The sequence below is a fragment of the Muntiacus reevesi genome, chromosome 18 (genome assembly GCF_963930625.1).
Source record: "Muntiacus reevesi chromosome 18, mMunRee1.1, whole genome shotgun sequence".
In the NCBI taxonomy this organism is placed as follows: domain Eukaryota; kingdom Metazoa; phylum Chordata; class Mammalia; order Artiodactyla; family Cervidae; genus Muntiacus; species Muntiacus reevesi.
The window spans coordinates 7,994,097-8,014,792 of record NC_089266.1 but is presented as its reverse complement, the minus strand read 5'-3'; the positions used below and the strand labels follow the sequence as shown (position 1 = coordinate 8,014,792).

The 20,696-nt window shown below is 51.4% G+C and overlaps 2 protein-coding genes across 5 annotated transcripts in view; both read left to right on the top strand.

Annotated features, from left to right (window-relative positions):
- The first annotated feature begins 30 nt into the window (after nucleotides 1-30).
- JMJD6 (jumonji domain containing 6, arginine demethylase and lysine hydroxylase) lies at nucleotides 31-11,042 on the top strand. Of its 2 annotated transcripts, none has more exons than XR_010659643.1 (7): nucleotides 31-297; nucleotides 834-1,222; nucleotides 2,046-2,332; nucleotides 3,186-3,321; nucleotides 3,804-3,897; nucleotides 4,616-4,754; nucleotides 5,445-5,572. XR_010659643.1 is itself a non-coding variant. In XM_065909344.1 (7 exons), exons 1-7 carry the CDS (start codon nucleotides 169-171, stop codon nucleotides 7,070-7,072), a joined length of 1,245 nt encoding a protein of 414 aa, XP_065765416.1. In that variant the 5' UTR covers nucleotides 31-168; the 3' UTR covers nucleotides 7,073-11,042. The 2 variants fall into 2 exon arrangements, 1 of the variants encoding a protein (XP_065765416.1); XM_065909344.1 differs by lacking the exon at nucleotides 3,804-3,897 and adding an exon at nucleotides 7,036-11,042.
- A 1,894-nt stretch (nucleotides 11,043-12,936) lies between these two features.
- Nucleotides 12,937-20,696, top strand: part of MXRA7 (matrix remodeling associated 7) — a 33,488-nt gene continuing 25,728 nt past the window's right edge. For all 3 annotated transcript variants that reach the window (XM_065909482.1, XM_065909484.1, XM_065909483.1), the window contains exon 1: nucleotides 12,937-13,278. In XM_065909482.1, the coding sequence (XP_065765554.1) occupies nucleotides 12,988-13,278 (291 nt within the window). In that variant the 5' untranslated portion in view covers nucleotides 12,937-12,987. The remainder of the gene's footprint in view (nucleotides 13,279-20,696) is intronic.

The window sequence follows — 20,696 nt, the reverse complement described above, 5'->3', positions numbered from 1 at the left end:
ATCTTCTGGAAGGCGACTTTAAAGGCGCCGGGCCGGAGCGAAGGGCGACTTGGTGCTGCCGTCGCCCGAATCTGGGTGTGTGTGTGCGGGGAGGGGGGCGGCGCATTGGTGGCAGGAAGCGAGCTGCGCCGAGGTCGTCGCGGAACCAGCTGGTGGTGACCCTGCAGGATGAACCACAAGAGCAAGAAGCGGATCCGCGAGGCTAAGCGGAGTGCGCGGCCGGAGCTGAAGGACTCACTGGACTGGACCCGGCACAACTACTACGAGAGCTTCCCGCTGAACCCGGCGGCCGTGGCGGTGAGCGGGCCGCGATCGCGGGCCGGGCGGACCACGGGCATCCGCCGGGGGCTGTGCGCACCTCTCCCGGGACCGGGGTCCGCCAGCCGCCCAGCACTGCCCCCGGAGTTCCGATGGGCTCGCCCGCACCCCGCGGAGGTCGGGGTCGTCGGCGCCCGTTCCAGGGCGGGCCTCCTTTCTCCTCGCCGCAGTCGCGCCTGCCGGGGGCAGCTGGAGCCCCACGCCCTTGACACCCTCCACGAGGCCTGTCAGCCCTGTACCCCTTTTGGGCGGCGAGGCCATAGGGAATTTGGGCGTCCAAGGCCACGAGTGGGAGACGCGAAGCCCCGCTTGCCTGGTGGGATAGCGGTGGCTTTGCCGTGCCCGAACGCACGCAAGTCCTTTCCCCTCCCTACGAGGAGCCAGAACTAGAATCTGGCTCCTTGGGCATGTGATTGCTAGTTGGCTTTGGGAAACACCCTTACCTGCCACTGGGCTTTTCTTTCTCTCTCTCTCTCTTTTTTTTTAATTCGATGGGTCTTTTCTGATTCCCTCAGGACAATGTGGAAAGGGCAGACGCTTTACAGCTGTCGGTGGAAGAATTTGTGGAGCGATATGAAAGACCGTACAAGCCCGTGGTTCTGCTAAATGCCCAAGAGGGCTGGTCCGCGCAGGAGAAGTGGACTCTGGAGCGCCTCAAAAGGAAATACCGGAACCAGAAGTTCAAGTGTGGGGAGGATAACGACGGGTACTCGGTGAAGATGAAGATGAAATACTACATCGAGTACATGGAGAGCACCCGCGATGACAGCCCCCTTTACATCTTTGACAGCAGCTACGGGGAGCACCCCAAAAGAAGGAAACTTTTGGAAGACTACAAGGTGCCCAAGTTTTTCACCGATGACCTTTTCCAGTATGCGGGGGAGAAGCGCAGGCCCCCTTACAGGTAAATACTGGGCAGTGATGTGGTTATAATCTTGTCTCCAGCAACTAATCTTTTTTCTGAAACAGTGAGTGGTTCTGCCTTGGTTGCTCGTGGAACTTAAAGGGCTTCCCATACCTGCCCAGAGCCTCCTGCCTGATGCTGCCTGGGCATCAAATTTCTGAAAGCTCCCCCATGTGACCCAAGCATGCAATCAAAGTTGAACCAGTGATCTGTAAGGGACATTTTATTTTACCTGAATATTTGTTTATTTTGGCTGTGCCAGGTCTTGGTTGCGGCATGCAGGCTCTTTTACTTGTGGCATGCAGGATTTCGTTCCCTTTTGTTGTTGTTTAGTCGCTCAGTCCTGGCCAACTCTTCTGCCACCCCAGGGACTGTAGCTCTGCAGGCTCCCCTGTCCATGGGATTTCCCAGGGAAAAATGCCGGAGTAGACTGCCATTTCCTACTCCAGGGGATCGGCTCAATCAAACCTGCATCTCCTGCATAGCAGGTGGATTCTCTACTGCTGAGCCACCAAGGAAGCCCCTAGTTCCCTGACTAGGGATCAAACCTGGGCCCCCTCCATTGGGAGCTCGTAGTGTTAGCTACTGGACCACCAGGAAAGTCTCTGTAAGGGAAATTTTAATAGCTAAAGTTCACCAATAAGCCACGTCAGTGATTTTTCTGTTAGGGATCAGTCCATGTACAATTTACTTAGCATTTCTGTATATCAGAATTTGCCCAGTTTTCAAAATAACAGTAACATTTGTATAAAACTGAAAGCTGCTTTTGTGGCATATATGTAGTTAAATTACACTGCACATCTTGGATGCTTCCATCCTTTAGGTGGTTTGTGATGGGGCCACCACGCTCTGGAACAGGAATCCACATCGACCCTCTGGGAACCAGTGCCTGGAATGCCTTAGTTCAGGGCCACAAGCGCTGGTGCCTGTTCCCTACCAGCACACCTAGGGAACTCATCAAGGTGACCCGAGAAGAAGGAGGGAACCAGCAAGATGAAGCTATTACCTGGTTTAACATCATCTATCCCCGGACGCAGCTTCCAACCTGGCCACCTGAATTCAAACCCCTGGAAATCTTACAGAAACCAGGAGAGACTGTCTTTGTACCAGGTATAGATGATCCGAAAGGACTTTCTTTGATTTCAGTAATCTGTCATTTTGGAGCACAGTTATATACAGTGAGTCAAAGAAACCCCTCTGCATGCTGACTCTGGGTGAACTGACTGGGGCCTGCCTCTGACTGTGAGGCGTTGCTGTGTGATCACCTGCTCAGGGGCTGCTGTCCGCCTTTCTTGTAGCCTGTGTGTATAATGACTATTGAAAAACTTCTTATCTGCTGCAGTGCCTGTTCATTTTTACTCCTACTAGTTACCTAGTGTCTTTGTGTGTGTTCAGTGACTTGTGCTTATTTCCATAAATGGGGTTTTTGACACAGTGTAGCACTGGTTGGATTGAGTCAGGAAACAGTTAACTTAAAAGCCAAGAGGCAGGAAATCCCACACCTGAAAATTACACTTTGTTTTGATAGGTCAAGTGTTGGAATTGAGGGTATTTAAGGTATGCACCCTCCTCCTAGAAACCGAAGAACTTGCTTCCTTTACAGTTTTGGTCACAGCTTTGGATGGTCAGGGCTGGACACATTTATTATGTAAAAGAGCCAGAGAATAAATATTTTAGGCACTGCAGGCCGGATGGTTTCTGGCGTAAGTGCTCAGCTCTGCCCAGGTGGCAGGAAAGCAGGCATGGCCAGGCTCCAGTGAAACTTGACACAAGCAGGTGGTTGGTGGTTCCTGCCTCAGGAGGAGTGTTTACCACACCGGGTCCTGGTTCTCTTAAGACTGTCCCTTGTGGACAGGAATCCCCAGTTTCTGAAGTTTGTGTCACATGTTATGTGAAATTTGTGTTGTAGGGGGATTGTGTGTAGAGCCCGTTCCTGTTTAACTGTTTATTTGTTGGATTTCAGGAGGCTGGTGGCACGTTGTCCTCAATCTTGACACCACCATTGCCATCACCCAGAACTTTGCCAGCAGTACCAACTTCCCTGTTGTCTGGCACAAGACGGTAAGAGGGAGACCAAAGTTGTCGAGGAAATGGTATAGGTGAGAGACATTTTTTTTCCCTTATTTTTTGCTTTGCTCAAACTTCTACCCCAGTGATACAATGGCAAGAGTCCACTGCTGCTATAACATATGCTGAGTTTAAGTCAGGCCTGAGAACAACTGGGGCTGCAAAACCTCACGGGTAGAAGAGAGTGGGTCCAAGGTCAGGGCCAGTTCTCAGGAGGCTTGCCCGCCCTCAAGGTGACAGGCTCAGACTGCATGTTTGATCAAGGCCAGGTAGTCCCAACAAACAAACACGGTCTAATTGGTTTTGTTCCTCATTTTCTGTTTTCGTTTGTTTGGTTTTGGTTTTGGTTTTCCTCAAAGCTAGCTCTAGCAAAGGTAGCCATTTGTTTGGGTTTGATTTTGGTTGTTTTCTTTTCCTTACTCCAAAAGCTTTACCCCCCATTTGAACTTAACACCTTCAGTTCTCGTGAGTGAGGTGACTGCCCTGGAGACTTAGCTCCTCTGTTTATCCACAGAACAGATACAGCACGGGCAGCGGCAGTGCAAGCCACCCCCAGCCACCCCGTGCCACTGTGTCCCAACCCTGACCTGGAGGGACCAGCTCGCGGGGTAAGAGAGGGATCCCGGCTTGCTCAGGGCTCAGCCTCCCTGCTGAGAGGGCCAGCAAGGGTGGTGGCTCTATTCTCCCCGGACTCTTGGGCATCCGAGGCCCACTGACTCCATCCCTCAGGCCGCTGCGTACTGCCGTCTGGCCCTTCCGAAAGGCCTTCCCGAACAGTACATCTTTTGTCCCTGGTTGCAGGGGCCGCCAGATGAGGTCCCTAAGGGGCGGGCTGGCAGCTGCCCCCCGACAATCCCGTCCAGCTTTACCTTCCAGTGAGGGGGTACCCTTTCCGTCATCCAATGCTTCTTACCTCTCACAAACCTCCTTGTTTCTGCTCTTAACAAAAAGAACGTTAACCGAGCCCAGCTCCCATCACTGAGCACTGTGCTGTGGAAAGGAGAGGTTAAAGGACATCAGCTAGGAAGGTGCAGGGAAAAGTACGAGGGAGAGAGATGGTTTCTCCCAAGACTGACTCAGGGCAGCGTGGCCTCGTGTGGGCAGCACACGTGGCTGGGCAGCTCAGGAGGTAGCAGCCAGTTGCGTGTGGCTAGTTTTCCTTTCAGGAAAGCCTGAGCAGCAGGGGGGTCTCTTGTCCCCAGCCTGTGGATCCGTGTGTGTCCTCTCCACCGTCCTGGCACGTCTAGGAGAGGCAGGGCTCAGCCCTGAGCCTGGGGCTCTGTGGGTGGGTGTCGCCGCATTGAGAGCGCGTGTCTTGTCCCTCAGGATCTTGAAGCAGGAGCACCCGGAGTTGGCAGTCCTGGCTGACTCCGTCGACCTGCAGGAATCCACAGGGATTGCCTCCGACAGCTCCAGCGACTCCTCCAGCTCCTCCAGCTCCAGCTCGTCCGACTCAGACTCAGAGGTGAGGCTGCGCTCGCTCCCTGGTCCTCCAGGGCAGGGCACCCTGGAAAAACCAGAGGGGACTTTCCTGCCTCCTCCCCAAGAGGGAGAGAGAGGGGGTCATGTTTCACCTTCTTCCAAGAACTAAACTGTCCTCAGTCCTTCTGTGGGGTAAAGTTTGCCCATTTTATAACTCTGAAGGTGTTAATCGTTTAAATAATCACTGGGCTTCCCAGGTGGTGCTAGTGGTAAGGAACCCGCCTGCCAATGCAGGAGACAGGAGACACGGGTTCAATACCTGTGTTGGAAAGATCCCCTCAACCCCCTCTAGTATGCTTGCCTGGAGAGTGCCGTGGACAGAGGAGCCTGGCGGGCTATGGTTCATAGGGCTGCAAAGTGTCAGAGGTGACTGAAGCAACTTCACATGCACACGGCACACACGCAAAGTGCTCTCTAGGGGTGAGAAGTAGCTGAAGATTCGGTTAGGTAAATGATGCAGGATCACACAGCTGGGGGCAGGGGTGTTGGGATTTAAACTCAAGCATTCTCCAGACTGAAAGCCCGCGTTAGGAATTTCCGCGGATGGTAAATAATAAACCTAGAGGGAGTTGCCTGGTTTCTGTGGTCAGGACTCTGCTTTCACTGCTGAGGGCCCAGGTTCAATCCCTAGCTGCCTCCGACTGACGCCCTATTTCTCTCCTTCCGCGTCCAGTGCGAGTCTGGCTCTGAGGGCGAAGGCACGATGCACCGCAGGAAGAAGCGGCGGACGTGTGGCATGGTGGGGAATGGGGACACCACCTCGCAGGACGACTGCGTGAGCAAAGAGCGCAGCTCCTCCAGGTGACCGCGCGCGCCTGCCGTCTGTGTGCGCGCCTGCCGTCTGTGTGCGCGCCTGCCGTCTGTGTGCGCGCGCGCCTGCCGTCTGCGTGCGCGGGCGCGCCTGCCGTCTGCGTGCGAGGGTGCGGACGCGCCTGCGCAGGGCCCGGGGCAACCCGGGGAGGGCCGGCCAAAGCCAGAGAATGAGGGCCTCTGGGGCACGGGAGCCGTTCACTCGGTGTTTGCGACAGTAGCCTTCTCCGCTACCGATGCAAATGAACGCGGCTTGTTTTATGCATAAGGGTGAGGATCTGTGTGAATGGTGCCAAGGGAAACCTTGACGTTATTTAATAAAAGTTAAATTCATCTTATATCTTTGAATTTTTTTTTCCTGGAAAACACCAGAACCTCCTCTCATTGCTCCTCTTGCCCTGACCTTGGGAGAAAATACTGACTCTGCTGGCGGGTGGTGGCTGCCCTCGGTGGGGAAATGATGGTTGTTATCACAGTAAAGGGGGAAACGCTGAGAAGTCATCCCCAAACTTCTGAAGAGTCTGAGGTGTGGCCTCCTGCTTTTTCTCCCAGTTTGCCACTGCTCCGTGGAGCACTTGCAGATTATTTCAGTAAAATCTTAATCGTGTCTCCAGTGGGGTTTTGTTTTTGTGTTAAACCTGAGTGAGGGAATTCCCTGGTGGTCCAGTGGTTAGACTCTGAGCTTTCACTGCCAACGGTCTGGGTTCAGTCCCTGAACTTGGGGAACTTAGATCCCACAAGCCTAAACAAACTAAATTATTTTTAAAAAAAAACCCTGAATTGGATCTAAATAAGTTAAAACTTGAGATAAAATCAATAAGCTAACCTTTTTGCAAGTGGCTACCCCAGAGCTACACTGAAGTGTGGAGACCCTGTCTGCGCCCCGGTCTTTAAGCCCCCGAGCCCCGTTCCACGTGCTGTTGGCTGAAGTGTCACCTGGGCGGCATTAAGATGGATGGTTTCTGGGAAGACCGTGAAATCCCGAAGCTCTTGGGATTCTGTCCAAAGGCCCTGCCCGCTGCAGCTGAAGACCCTGTTACATTCTTTGTGTCTCCAAGCAGCCTAGCACTTGCCTAAATGTGACAGAAATGGAGGACCCCCATTCCTTTCTGTCATCTTTTCCTTATTCTCTGGGGTCTGGTTGGAATCCTGTGGGGGGCTATTCGGATGTCCTAATCAGATGAACTGATCAGACTGGATCACTCATTTCTCAGCCCTAGTTGTCCTTTCCAGCCATAGATTTCTCTTCTTGCCTTGTTTCTGTTGTTGTGGACTTATATCTGCCCCTGGGGTATGACTTTGTATTCGTACTTTATAAGGAAAGTCTTTAGAGAAGGCCCTGCTATTATTTCAGCCGGGGGCCCTGGGGGTTCTGCTTTTAACCTTTCATTCCCCTTTGCAGCAGCCCATGCTGTCTACCTGCTGATCACAGGTGGTTGTACTTTCCTTGACAGGATTAGGGACACTTGTGGAGGCCGTGCTCACCCCTAAACTGAAGCTCTCCCTGAGGTGGCTCCCATGGGAGCTGTTGGCAGCCACCCACCTCAGTCTTCCTGTCTTCTACTCCTACCTTCTCCTTTGTCTTCTCTGAATTTGGATAATCCTCTCTGGCCCAAGCTCATGTCTCCGGTCAAATGCTGTTTTTTCTCTGCTAACTGAGACTAGATTGTCGTGAAGTTAAAAAAAAAATTCAGCACGCTCAACGAAGCCCTGAAGGCCGCCGTGACATCGGGTGAGAAGCTTCTGTCTCAGCCAACTGCACGCCTGGAGGGCTGTGATCTTTTGAATGCCTTGTCGCCTTGCTGGTGGTGTTGAGGGACTCCCACCAGCCACATGTGTCTGGCTGCACGCAAGCAGAGATGCCAAGAGTGGTGAGTGGACTCAGTTCCGTGTGAACCAGTTATGTAAAAGAAGGACCACGAGGACACCGCCTTCCTGTGTGCCGTCATCCGTCCAGAAATGCATTCGGCAGCAGAAACCTGGCCGGGGGCCAGCGCCACTAACTCACCCACTGCCTAGTGCAGCCTTAGCGTTCGTCACCTTTTCTCCGTGGTCAGAGAGGCTGTGTGATTCCAAGAATATTTTCACATGGTGTGTGTTGTGGGGGAAGGATGACACATCGGGCTTGTTGGGTTTATGATCAAAGTGGGAAAGGTGTTCAGTGTGTTGTCATCACAGAACTGAAGTTATAAACAGGACCAGGTTCTTACAAATGTGTCCCCATCTTTCCCACCATGTACGTGATCCCTGAGTTAGAAGCTCTCGCTCTCTAAGAGGCTTCATGATTAACAGCTTCATATCCTGGACCTGCAGACATTAGGTGGGCGATCCTGTTAGCAGCCAGGAATAAATGCAGAGGTGGTTCGTCTGGTCTTTGGGATCTGTTTAGGTTTCTAAATAATTCTGGTTTAAATACTTAGAGGTTGACCAGTAGGTTCCATCTCTTGCCCTCTCGATTCACCTGCTTGCCTTCATCTGTCTCTAAATTCAACTAAAGTGTTATAAGAGGGGGCTGTCAAGGACACACCCAGTGACAATTTCCAGGTTGGACTGCGGGAGAGAAGGGCACCAGCAGGTGAAGGCAAAGGAGCCTCACCAGCGCCACCAGGCGCAGAGGAGTGTGGCCGTCAACTGGAGTCATGCCCATTGCCGCTCAGAATCCTCCCTTAAAGTGGGTATAATCAGGGGAATCCTGTTTACTTGTCTACCGACCAGTTGTCCCTTCCTAACTCCCTGGGTTGGTCATGTGGCTTTACTCTAGAAGGCTGGTCACCTATTTTGTCTTCCCCCAATTTTCTGCATTTTAAAAGGCCAACCAAAACTCATGTGTGGATTGGATGGAACCTCTGCTCACTTCCGATGGAACTGCTGCTCACTTCCTAGTATCAGTCTACACACACACACACACACACACACACACACACACACACACACACACACACACACACACACACACACACACACACACACACACACACACACACACACACACACACACACACACACACACACACACACACACACACCCCCCTCTGGCTCCAGGGAGTGGCTGTACCTATGAGTGCTCACTCACTGAGTGGTATCTGACTCTGTGACCCCATGGACTAGAGCCCTCCAGGCTTGTCTGTCCGTGGGATTTCCCAGGCGAGAATACTGTAATGGAGTACCATTCCCTTCTCCAGGGGATCTTCCCAACCCAGGGATTGAACCTAAGTTTTCTGCATTGCAGACAGATTCTTTACCACTGAGCCACCAGGGAAGCCCAGGAAGTATCTCTAGGGTGAGCGAATTCAGACCCTGAAGGGATCATCCAGAGATCGCGTTCATATCTGAATGGCGTTCCTCCTCCTTTTTAAAAACTTTTCTTGACATCTCCAAAGTGCTTCCTTCTTTTCCCCAGTGTTGCTGCCGGGCTCTCACACTCTCTTTCCTCAAATCCTTACCAACCGCTTCTCCCTCAACTTCAGCGTAAAGGATCAAACCACCGAACAGGCCATCTGCCGCCAGGGGGCGTGGTGGGCATGGTGAAGTGGAAGTTTGGTTGGAGAGACTAGCCACCCAGTTTTACTTCCCCCAATGCCAAAGGTAATTCCTGTTTGATAAACAACATCCAGAAATGAGAGATCCAGCCTGTGTGACAGGCCCGCAGTCCCCTCTCCTGAAAGTGCCAGGGTGGCACAGGCCACCCCGTGAAGGACCATGGGACCCTCCTTCGTTGTCTTAGCCAGGTGAGATTCAGCAGCTGCCGTTTACTGTCCCTGTGCCAGGCTCACACCACTGTGGAAGGAAAGTAGGGCCGAGGTGAGGAAACAAAGCAGGAGAATGTGCCAGGTGGTCTGGTCACTGAGGTAGGAAGTGGGATCCAAGGGCCCATCTGATCTAAAGTCAGCCCTTCTACCCACCTGGCATGAGCTGCTCCTTGGAGTGGTGTCAAGGGCAGTAAGGAGAAAGATACAACATTAAACTCTTTTTAGAGATGATTCTCTGAGATGACAACTGACGTGAAAACCAATAGCGGGGGGTGAGGGGGGACTTCCCTGGTGGCCCAGTGGCTATGACACTGCACTCCCAATGCAGGGAGCCTGGGTTCAATCGCTGGTCAGGGTACTAGATTCCCACACGCTGCCACTAACGATCACGCTTACCCCAACAAGACTGAAGATCCTGCATGCTGTAACTGAGACTCAGTGCAGCCAAATAAATGTTTAAAACACAAACCCAACAAGCTGGATCCTAGAAGAAAGGATCTAGACTAGTAACTACTGAAGAGGAGGATCAGGGTGGGTGAGACCAGAGTCGGGGACCCAGGACATCTGGGTCTGTGGAGACGAGGGAGGTCACGAAGGCTTCACCATCAGCCCGAGGCAGCCAGTGTCGCACACTGGTAGGTGCCTCTGAGGTCCGTAGTGCCGTGATGTTGAATGTGACACCTGTGAGGGGAGAGCCGCCAAAAACAGGAACATTGTTCACATTTTGCTCAGCTTATAGATGCCCATTTGTTCACCATTAAAACTTTCAACAAACGTTGGAGCTCCAGGCTCTATTCTAGGTGTTGGAGATGCCACAGGGACAAGCCCAGATCCCTGACCTCCTAGATCTTCATGGACTGTGAGGGTGCTGTTGTTACAAGCGCTACGGACGAGTCAGGGCAGGGAGAACCATGCACGTCCATCTCTCTGATCAGAAAAGCAAGTCTAGCCCTTACTAAGTACAAGTTAATGAGACCTTCATAAAGGAACATAATTATAATTTTAGCTGTATTTTTAACTGAGGACACAGTTTTTTTGTAAATCAGCTAACGGTATTTAAGAAGCAGCACAAAAATTGCTGGTACAAGTGCTTTACAAATTTATTAGAGGTTCTGCCTCTATTAAGATGCTAGATAAGAGTCGGAGTGGAACAGGGATTTTGCAGTAGATGTAAAAAGTACTGTCTAGGAAGTAGGCATTTAAGCACGCGGCCGTAGATTTTTTAATTGTATGTAGCATTTCCACAAATAAGTGCTTTGTCATGTGTACTGGGTCCTGCTGATGGTTCCACATGGAGTCTGGTTTCTCCTCACTCCCGCTTCCCTAGCTTCTGTCATGATGATACATCAAAACTTCAGGAGCCCTCCCAGGATGGCTTTTAACTTTGTCTCATCTGTAGTTCAAGTTCAAAAACTTGGAACACCTCGCACCCATCCTCTGTTCTCCTGGGAGCAGGAGAACTGACCTCGCCTGTCCTCTCCACGGGGACCGGACACTACGGAGGAGCTGGGACCATCCCCCGAATGCCTGGTGCCTCCTCAGTCATTAAGTCAAGCGCGCTGAGCGCCTGCTGGTTCTGCTTTAGTTTTTCCTGTGGGGACTGTCACCAAATGCCTGAGCGTGCTGGGGGACAGCTGCCACTGGATTGGCATTTTTAACTTGGACTATGATGAAACTTGTTCATCATTTTAAATAAAGCAACTTGATTTGGGGTTGGGTTTTTGCATTGTCTTGTCCTTGTTTTCATTCTTACTCATCTGAAAGTCAACAGTGTACTGCGTTTGTCCGTACAAAGGGACCTCTTAAAAATACACTCGACCCTTGAACAACTCAGGGTTTAGGGGTATGACCCTCCCTATGCACAGCGAAAAATTCAAGAAAAGCTGAGAGTCAGCCCTCCATATCCAAGTTTCACAGTTCTGCAGCCAACCTCAGATTGCATAGTACTGCAATTCCTAATGGAAAAATATACACATGTAAGTGGAACTATGCACTTCAAACGCATGTTGTTCAAGAGTCAACTGTACACTTTAAAACAGGGGAGACAGGTGACAAAAAAAAAAGGTCCAAACACTTTGGGTGAATGTCCCTCAGTGATCAAAAGCCAGTAGCCAGGAGAAAAACCTCATTCCACATTTCAGAGTAGTGGGCATTTTTCATCAACCGACACTAAAATTCTCTTTGTGTGTCCCCCTAACATTATGTGATGTTGCAGGATTAAGCTCACCCTGCTGTTGGAATCTTGTTTGTCCTAGCCAGAGCTCAAGAGGAAGCTTGAGAGTGTTCTTGCATCTTCCTTTTAAAAAGAAGCACTGGGTGGGGCGGGGGATGGGTGGGTGGGACCTGGTGGTCCAGTGGCTGAGATTCCATGCTCCCAGTGCAGAGGGCCTGGGTTCCATCCCTGGTTGGGGAAGTAGACCTCACCTGCTGCAATTAGGAGTCTCCATGCCACAACTAAAGAACCTGCAGCGAAGATCTGGCATGCTGTTCCAAGACCCAGCACAGCCAAATGAATAAAAGTAAAATATATTTTTTAATTAAAAAAGAAGAACTCAAAAAAAAAAAAAAAAAAAAAAGAAGAACTCACTCCTTCCAGCATCTTACATCAGATATCAACTCAGACACTGCTTTTCCCGAAAAAGTATTGAATGCATCCTAAGCCAAAACCAGGGCCTGGTTTTTCAATATTAGTCCTGTGTTTGGCACGGCACCTTACAAGCTGTCCACTGTTTTTTTTTTTTTTTAAATAACTAGAGCAGGGTTTGGGAGTGGTAGGGAAAAAGGTTTTCTCTTACATTTATCTCCAGCCTACACTGTTCAGTAACAGCCCTGGAAGGGTCTGGAGAAGCAAAAACAGTAGACATCTTTTCCTTCATTTCACCCTCTCCTACATTACAGAATTATTCGAAGAAGAAAGACGGTAGAGAAAATAGAATTTGACCTTGAAGCCCGTCTTTGGGGGCAGCCTTCACGACCCTGCTGGGTCTGGACAGGAATGGGGCATTCACAGACCAGCACCTGGAAACGTCCTCTGTGAGAATGAACATACCAAGGCAACCCCAAAGAGTAAAAGCCGCTGGCGATGGGTCTAGAAAGCGACTGAAAGTAAGCAGAATTGGTTCATTGTCCTACAGCCTTTGCATTCCCTGGCTGCGCTTACTCACTCAGTCGTGTCTGACTCTTTGCGACCCCATGGACTGTAACCTGCCAGGCTCCTCTGTCCATGGGATTCTCCAGGCAAGAATACGGGAGTGGGTTGCAATACCCTTCTCCAGGGCATCTTCCCGACCCAGGGATCGAACCCAGGTCTTCCGCATTGCAGGCAGATTCTTTACCTTCTGAGCCACCAGGGAAGCCCCGACAATTCTAAAATGCTCAAAGATGACTTGTGCGGGGCTAAAATGATGCCAAAAGGACCCTGGAGTGCTGGGTATTTACCCTAGTTTTCAAAGGGAGTCTAAGCTTAAAGCGTCGGGCCCACCTGGGACTCAAGAGCGCTTCCCAAGGGGCTCTTGTCCCCAGCATCTTGAGTCAACGGGGGCCGGAAAGGCCGGGGGCGTGGCGCGGCGGGGACTCCGCCCCGGGGCGGGGCGAGGGCGGGGCGAGGCGGGCTCCCTCGGGGTCCCCGCGGGCGGGCACTCGGGTTGCCGCGGCGCGATGGAGGCGCCGGCCGAACTGCTGGCCGCGCTGCCCGCGCTGGCCACCGCGCTGGCCCTGCTGCTCGCCTGGCTGCTGGTGAGGCGCGGGGCGGCCGCGAGCCCAGACCCCCCGGAGCCCGCGCCCCCGGAGCCCGCGCCTCCGGCCGAGGCCAGCGTGAAGCCCGCGCCGCCCGGCCCCTGCGCCGCGGAGCCAGCGGCCGCGCCCGAGGGGCCGGGGGAGCCGGCGCCGCCCGACGAGCCCGAGGCGGCGCCGGCGGAGGCGGAGGAGCAGGCCGCCGAGGAGAGGCAGGTACGGACCCGCCCTCCGGGCGCCCCTTCCCACCCCTGGGCCCGGTTCCCCCCGCCAATCGGCGCCCCCTGGCGCCCCCGGCCGAGCCGAGAACCGGGCCCCCAGCCTCGGGCCGGGCTGCCCCAAGGAGGGCAGAGCCCTCGATCGGCAGGAAGGGAAGGTCCCGGCGTGCAGACTCTCAGCCCTCCCTCGAAGTGTGGCCGAGCCTCGGAGTTGCGGGTTGTCGCCTGGCTGGCTTTCGTCTGCTTGGCCTCTCCTCCTCTGGCAAGGGTCACACCCACCCCCCTCCCCCCCCCCACACACACCCCTCCCCCCCCCACACCCCCCTTCACCCTCCAGCCCACGGGATTCCAAATGCACGTGTATGCGGCTTGTTTCCAGGGCTTCAAGGATGGCCGTTGTCCTGAGAGTAATATAATAAAATAGGATACTTAAAGAAGGAAAACTGCGTTTTCTTTTTAGGCCTATTTGGAATCCGGATTCCTGAGTCATTTATGTGTGAAACCCATTGGGTGGGGCTGAAAGAAAAGTACTGGACCATTGCAATCCTTTTTGTTCTTTTCAAACTGCATGGTACTCTGCACACCTCACCTGGGGCTGCAGATAAGCCTGGCCAGTGAGCAGTGAGCAAGCAGGATAAAGCCTTCCTGCAGTGCAGCTGAGCATCCCCCAAGCCCACCCTCCTGCTTCTGCTGTCCTGCAGCTCTGTCCTGACCCCTCAGTCTTGCTTCAGGATAGCCAGAGAGGTAGTCCTTAGTAGAACTAAGAGCTTCAGAATCTTAGTTCCCCAACCAGGGATCGAACCTGGGCCCCCAGGAGTGAAAGCGCACAGAGTCCTAACCACTGGACCACCAGGGAATTCCCCGATGTACGTCTTTACATTGGAAATCTATTTGCTAGCTGCACATTCCCAGGATTTCAGTGCCCTTGGACCCTCCGGGTCAGCACCAAGGGCCCGGACCCTGATCAGAACGCCTTGTTCTGCCTCCCCGGCTCCTTTCCTTGCGAGGGAGGTTGGCCGGGATGGTGGAAACCATGAGCAAGCGGTTTTGGTGCGTTGTCAGCGTGCCTGCAGCGCCCACTCTGAATTTTGCTGGACACAATGGTTTATACTGGAGAGAACCCTTTGACAGGAGGAGGAGGCAGCAAGGCTGGGCAGAGGCATGCTGAGTAATTGTTCCAGACCCCCTGTGAGCAGGCGCTTTGCTTGACAAGAGGGTGACGAATTGTGTCATTAGAGTGTATTCTAACCAGCTTGAGCAGAGTTGCTGTATTCTTCCCAAGGAGCACCGAGGCCCTGCTGTTCTTGCTGCCCTCACCTGTGGTGTTGGCAGGTAGGGTTTGGACGCATGCTGATGTGTTAGCTTTGCTCTCCATGTTTAGGATTCTCTTGGGAACAGGAAGACTCGTAGGGGCTATTCTCAGGCTGCCACTTGTTCTCAATCAGCCCTGGTCCTACAGTGAACACATTGGCCCCTTTTCATCCAGAGGCAGGTTCTGGACTGAAGTTTAAAATGTCTTTTATGAACTTCCCTGGCGGTCCAGTGGTTAAGACTCCACATTTCCGCTGCAGGAGCCTGGATTCAATCTCTGGTTGAGGAGCCAAGATCCCGCATGCCAGGCAGTGCACTCATGCGGTGCAGCCAAAAATTAATTAATGAAAACTTTAAAAAGTCCTTTAGTAGTGCTCAGTCATCTCCTGATCTTCCAGATTACAGCACTTCTGAAAGAAGTTTCTACAAGGCCTCTAGGCTGTCAGTAATATATCTAGGTAACGGGTTTCGTGGTGGCTTAAAAAGCAGCCATATCTGCCTCTGTCCTGTGAGGGTGAGTAGAGGCTTTGAAGGACGAGACGCCTCATGGAGGCTCACGTGTTGGGCACAGACTCGGAGCTGAACCTGATGCACTGCCCGAGCGGATGACCGTGACAGCTGAGGCTGTGTGTCCGTCCTTCGTCTACACGTCCTGACCTGGCATGACCCAGGCAACAGGAGAATTAAGTCTGTTTTCCTCCCTTGGAGGTCTTGCCCTTCCCTTTCGGGTTCAGGTCTCCAGCCTCTTCTAAGCTATCAAGCCCCTGTGGACTCCAACTGTGCATAAAACGCCCGGGGCCAGGTGCTGGGGACACAGATATCAGCTGTTCCCTCTCCTCTGCCTTGCCGCCGGTGGGATTACCCTAGAAGAAGCTTCTAAGAAACTGTCCGGAAGTGGACTTGGGCATTTTCAAGAACGGGTCCAAGGGACTTCCCTGGTGAACCAGTAGCTGGGACTCCAAACTCCCAATGCAGGGGGCCTGGGTTCGATCCCTGGTGAGAGAACTGGATCCCACATGCTGCAATTAGGAGTTCAAATGCTGCAACTAAGACCCAGTGCAGCCAAATAAATAAATATTAGGGGAAAAAAGAGCAGGTCCCGGTGCTTTCTTCTGATGACCATGCTGCCCCGTCTTAGAGAGCAGGCCAGAAGGCCCGCCGGGAAAAGTAACTCACGTCTGGGTTTGGGGCTGCCGTCAGCCAGCCTTGGGTCTGTCTGTCACTAAGGGAACGGCAGCGGTGGGAGAGCAGGCGGGCCCAGCCCCAGCCCAGCAGAGCAGCACTTAACTCACCTCTCCCCTCCCCCCTGCTTTTTCCATTAACCGAGCCCCTTCTAATCCAATCATCTTCCTTCCCGGCGAGGCCTGGGAGGCCCAGGGGCAGCTGCGGCCCAGGCTCACAAAGCTGATTATTGAGAAGCATCCGGAGCCCAGGGAAGCTGCCTTCCACTGCGGCTGTGGGTCACGGGGAAGCGACCCCGAGGTGCAGGAGAATCGAGTCTCCTGAAGGCCCTCGATGGGCTGGGAGGCTGAGCAACTGCTGAGGGAAAGGGGGTTAGATCAGGCAGGCCGGGAGGCTGAGCGGAGAGCTGTGTCGTATTATTAAACAGCCTGTCATTTGTCTGAGGAATTAGTGTGGAAGTGGGCAGGGATGGAGGCGGCATGCCCATCCTCACAAAGAATTATGGAGAATGATGTTAAGAACAAAAGCTGGTCCCTTGTAAGGCCGGGAAGCAGTGCTTTGCGGCGCTGAGGTCGTTTAGTTGCTTCAGTCGTGTCCAACTCTTTGCAACCCCATGAACAGTAGCCCACCAGGCTCCTCTGTCCATTGGATTTTCCAGGCAAGAATACTGGAGTGGGTTGCCATTTCCTTCTCCAGGGGATCTTCCTGTCCCAAGGACTGAACCCAGGTCTCCTGCATTGGCAGGCAAATTCTTCACCAATGAGCCACCTGGAAGCCCACAAGGTCCAGGTTAGGATTCAGCATTTGCAGACCTCTCACCTAATGGAGGCGTGGATTCCAGCAGGGCTGTATCATAGGATGCCAAACAGTGGTCATGGACAGAGGATCAATGTCACTCAGTAGAGGTGGAGTCGAATCGCTCTGTCTGAGCCAGGACTTGGACATCCTGGTGCTCAGGCCCGCTATCTGCTCAGAAATGGAGAAGGGACTTCCTCTAAGGCTGCTGGCCAATGCAGCAGGCAGGGAGACGCTTAGAGATAGAGGAGACTAAAGAGGCAGGAAGGACAAATGAAATACCTGGTCCTTGATTGGATTCCGGATGGGGTGGGAAGCTATAAAGAATATTTTAAGAGATAACTGGATCATGTTTCAAATGAATGATTTATTAGATCATTTTATTGTATCAATGCTCACTTTCTTGAGCGTGATGCCGGCATTGTGATTATATAGAAACATGTCCTTGTTCTTAGGAAGATGCATGCTGAAACATCTAGGGATAACATGTCATGATTCAGATAGTTACACACACACGTCATGGATGTGTATGCAGAGAAAGTACAGAGATGGCAAAATGTCAACAGTTGGTGAATCTAAGTGAAAGGGTATAGGAGGGTTCATTGTATTATTCTTCTCTGTCGGTTTGGGACTTTCCAACATTCAGTGCTGGGAAAAAGGAACCTAATGAGGAATTTCTCAGGAAAGGGCTTGGTGTTTCGGGCAGTCCGCGGTGCCGATTTGATTGAGCTGCACAGCCTCCTCTGTCTGCCCTCACCATGCGACTGGGCCCCTGTTCGCCTTCCTGACATTATCTTGCTCTTAGACCCATCTTGATACCAGCCTTGTCACCACAGGTCTGTCCCCCAGGGAGCTGCAGAGCCCCTAGCCTTCTCAGAATGACCACGAAGGTAAATCCCATCCCCCATCATCTGCCCTGACCTTCGTTAATTTTTTTTCTTTATTGTATTTTCTTTTCTTTTTTTCTCTTTTGTGTCCTGAGCTTCGTGATGTCAATGTAGCTCCACTTTCTGTTCTCCTAACATAAGTCCATTTAGTGGACAGCCAAACAGGAATCTGGCAGTTGTTCATACCACTTTGAGTCTTGTCCTTTGGTCCTCTCAGGCTCCTATAACACAAGGAGTGCTGCTATAGATTGGCTAGCAGTCTATAGTTCTACTATAGGTTGGACTTCACTGGCAGTCCATTGGCTAACAATCCATGTTTCCACCACAGGCAGTACAGGTTCGATCCCTAGTCAGGGAACTAAAACCCCGAATGCCCTGTGGAGTGGGGAAAAAAAAAAATCATTAAACAACAGACGTTTATTTCTGCCAGTTCTGAAGTTTGAAGAGTCCAAGATCAAGGTACCAGCAGATTCGGTTCTGGGTGAGAACTCACTTCCCAGCTAGCCGACTGCTGTGTCCTCACACAGCACAGGTGTCTTCCTCTTCTTTAAGAGCCCTAATCTCATCATGGGGGCCCCAAGATCATGACCCCATTAAACCTCATTGCCTCTCCTCCAAGTACCTCTCCTCTAAGTACCATCACACTGGGGGTTCAGCATATGAATTCTGGGGGATACAAAAAAAATCTGCAACAAATCTAGTGATTTTCTGGGAGTGGAGGAACAGAAATAATCCAAATGTTAGCAAATTGGTAGAAGTAAGTAAGGGAAAAAGCTGAACACAAAACAGGAATAGTGGGACTTCCCTAGTGGTCCAGTGGCTAAGACTCCACATTCCCAATGCAGGGGGCCCAGGTTCCATCCTTGGTCAGGGAACTAGATTTACCATGCACAACGAAGATCAAAGATCCAGCATGCCACACGCAACTAAGACCCAGCACAGCCCGATAAATAAACATAAATATTAAAAAAAAGGGGGGGGGGAATATTTTCTTCACAATAACTACAACAATGTACATCAACAGAGGATGAGATGGTTGGATGGCATCACTGACTCAATGGACATGCGTTTGAGTAAACTCCGGGAGTTGGTGATGGACAGGGAGGCTTGGCATGCTGCAGTCCATGGGGTCACAAAGAGTTGGACACAACTGAGCGACTGAACTGAACATCAACTAAACAAGATGACGAAAAGGGCTGCAAGCAGAGTTCAACATTTAGTCATGTAAAAGGGTATGTTTTGCAAAGTTCTTTGAAAGTGAAAGTGAAAGTCACTCAGTCCCATGGGACTCTTTACAACCTCACAGACCACAGCAGTCCAGGCTCCTCTGTCCATGGGATTCTCCGGGCAAGAATACTGGAGTGGGTAACCATTCCCTTCTCCAGGGGATCTTCCCGACCCAGGGATCAAACCCAGGTCTCCCACATTGCAGGTGGATTCTTTACTGTCTGAGCCACCAGGGAAACCCAAAGTTCTTTAAGCCCATAATTTAATTTTTTCTTATGAGAAAGAAATTGGGGCTTTCCTAATAGCTAAATTTTGTTCTTTCTTTCAGTGATAGAGTTTTGTTTGCATGTGGAAAATGTAGCTGTCAGTTAAAATTTTTCTGCTTAGTGGGAAAAGTAAATTCCTAAAGAACATACCTTAAGGGGAAAAAAAAGTGCCTGGTTTCAGAGAGTTAGAAATAAAACACTGAGCATGCTCACTTTTAGACAGCTTCTCTTCTGTAGCCCTTTCCTTCCCAGACCACAACATGGGAGGGCTGAGACCAAATTAGACCTCCGGTGGACATTTTTTCTGAGAAATGCCAAGTCCCTGGTGGCCAGAGCATTTCTGGAACAACCTGAGTCTGACCGCACTCGGTTTTGCCCTTGTTGAGGACAGATAAATGGAACAGGAGTCCGGAAACCTCCTCCTATCAGGCTCTGATGCACAGACAGAGCCGCTGGCTGCCCTTCTGATACCTCAATGCTTGGTCCAAACCAAAAAGGAAGGCTGGAATGCTAATAGCAATCGTTCCTTGTCTCTCGCCAGGGAGGTGGGCGCATGGGTCCCTTTCTCCTTACAGTGAATAGCTAAAGAATAGCCAATGAGATTGAATGGTCTGAAGGAAGTCCAAATGTAAGAATTCAGGGAACTTGCTTATCTAAGATTTTTGCCTCTGAATAGCCTTGGAGACTTGGGGAAGCCATTTAACTTTGGGTCTGAGCTTTCCCATCTACAAAACGGAGGGATTGAGCTAAAAGGAGGTCTGCAATCTGGGACTATTTGCTTTCTAGCCATCAGCTCTTGTTTCATGACCTGGGTAGCGAGCATGTGTGTGTGTGCACACATGTGTTTATTTGGCAGTGTTGAGTCTTAGTTCTGGCATTCAGAACTTCGTTGGTCACGTGGGATCTTTCGTTGCAGACTCTCTAGTCGTGGCGTGTGGGCTCACTAGTTGTGGCACTCGGGCTTGCTTACTCTGCTACATGTGGGATCTTAGTTCCCCGACCAAGGATCGAACCCAAGTCCCCTGGCATTGCACAGCAGGTTCTTAACCACTGGACCACCAGTGGTGGTCCCTGTTTAGTATTCTCAAGTTAGAAATCCTTGCAGACATTGCTAACCATCTGGTCAAGACAGCCCTGAGCCTGGTCTCAGCAAGGGCCTAATTCTGTGACCTTGGCATTAACACTCTCCCGGCCAAGTTCTTATTTGCTAAACACTCAGAGTCTGAGATCAATCTCATGACAAGAAAATCCCTCCGGCCCAGTGGCCTTCTATGAAAATCAATAAGCCTACTCTAGGGTCAGACCGTCCTTTATCTTTATTCCTCATGATCTAAAACTGGTTTCCCTTCCTTGGGTAGAGATCTTAAATTCTGGCCATCTGTGTTCTGTTATTATCCTTGGAGTTAGTCATGCTCAAAATTCTTCAGCCTGGCTTTCCCCAACACAATGATCTCATTTCTTCTGACCCTCTCAGATTTGGTCAGTCTGATTTAGTCAGACGGATTTGATCAGTCCCTTGGTTTTCCTCCCTGTCCTTGACCTTCTCTGTTAATCCTGAAATGTAGAGAGGAGAATTCAACCTAATTCTCACTGATTGAGGGTCTGGTAGATGCCTGATTGCTGCCTCAGGGTTTTTGTTTTTTTTTTTTTTAATGAAGCTTTTGATGTCCTCTAAATCCTATTTGTAGGAACAGTGCCAAAACCCGTTAATCTGATAGGATTGAATCTGGCAGGCTGATGTCTGAGCC

Coding starts and splice junctions, on each gene's coding strand:
- JMJD6 (XM_065909344.1), top strand. CDS start 169: ATGAACCACAAGAGCAAGAAGCGGATCCGCGAGGCTAAGCGGAGTGCG. Junction 1,223..2,045: donor AAGCGCAGGCCCCCTTACAG/GTAAATACTGGG, acceptor TCCATCCTTTAG/GTGGTTTGTGATGGGGCCAC. Junction 3,322..4,615: donor TTGTCGAGGAAATGGTATAG/GTGAGAGACATT, acceptor CTTGTCCCTCAG/GATCTTGAAGCAGGAGCACC.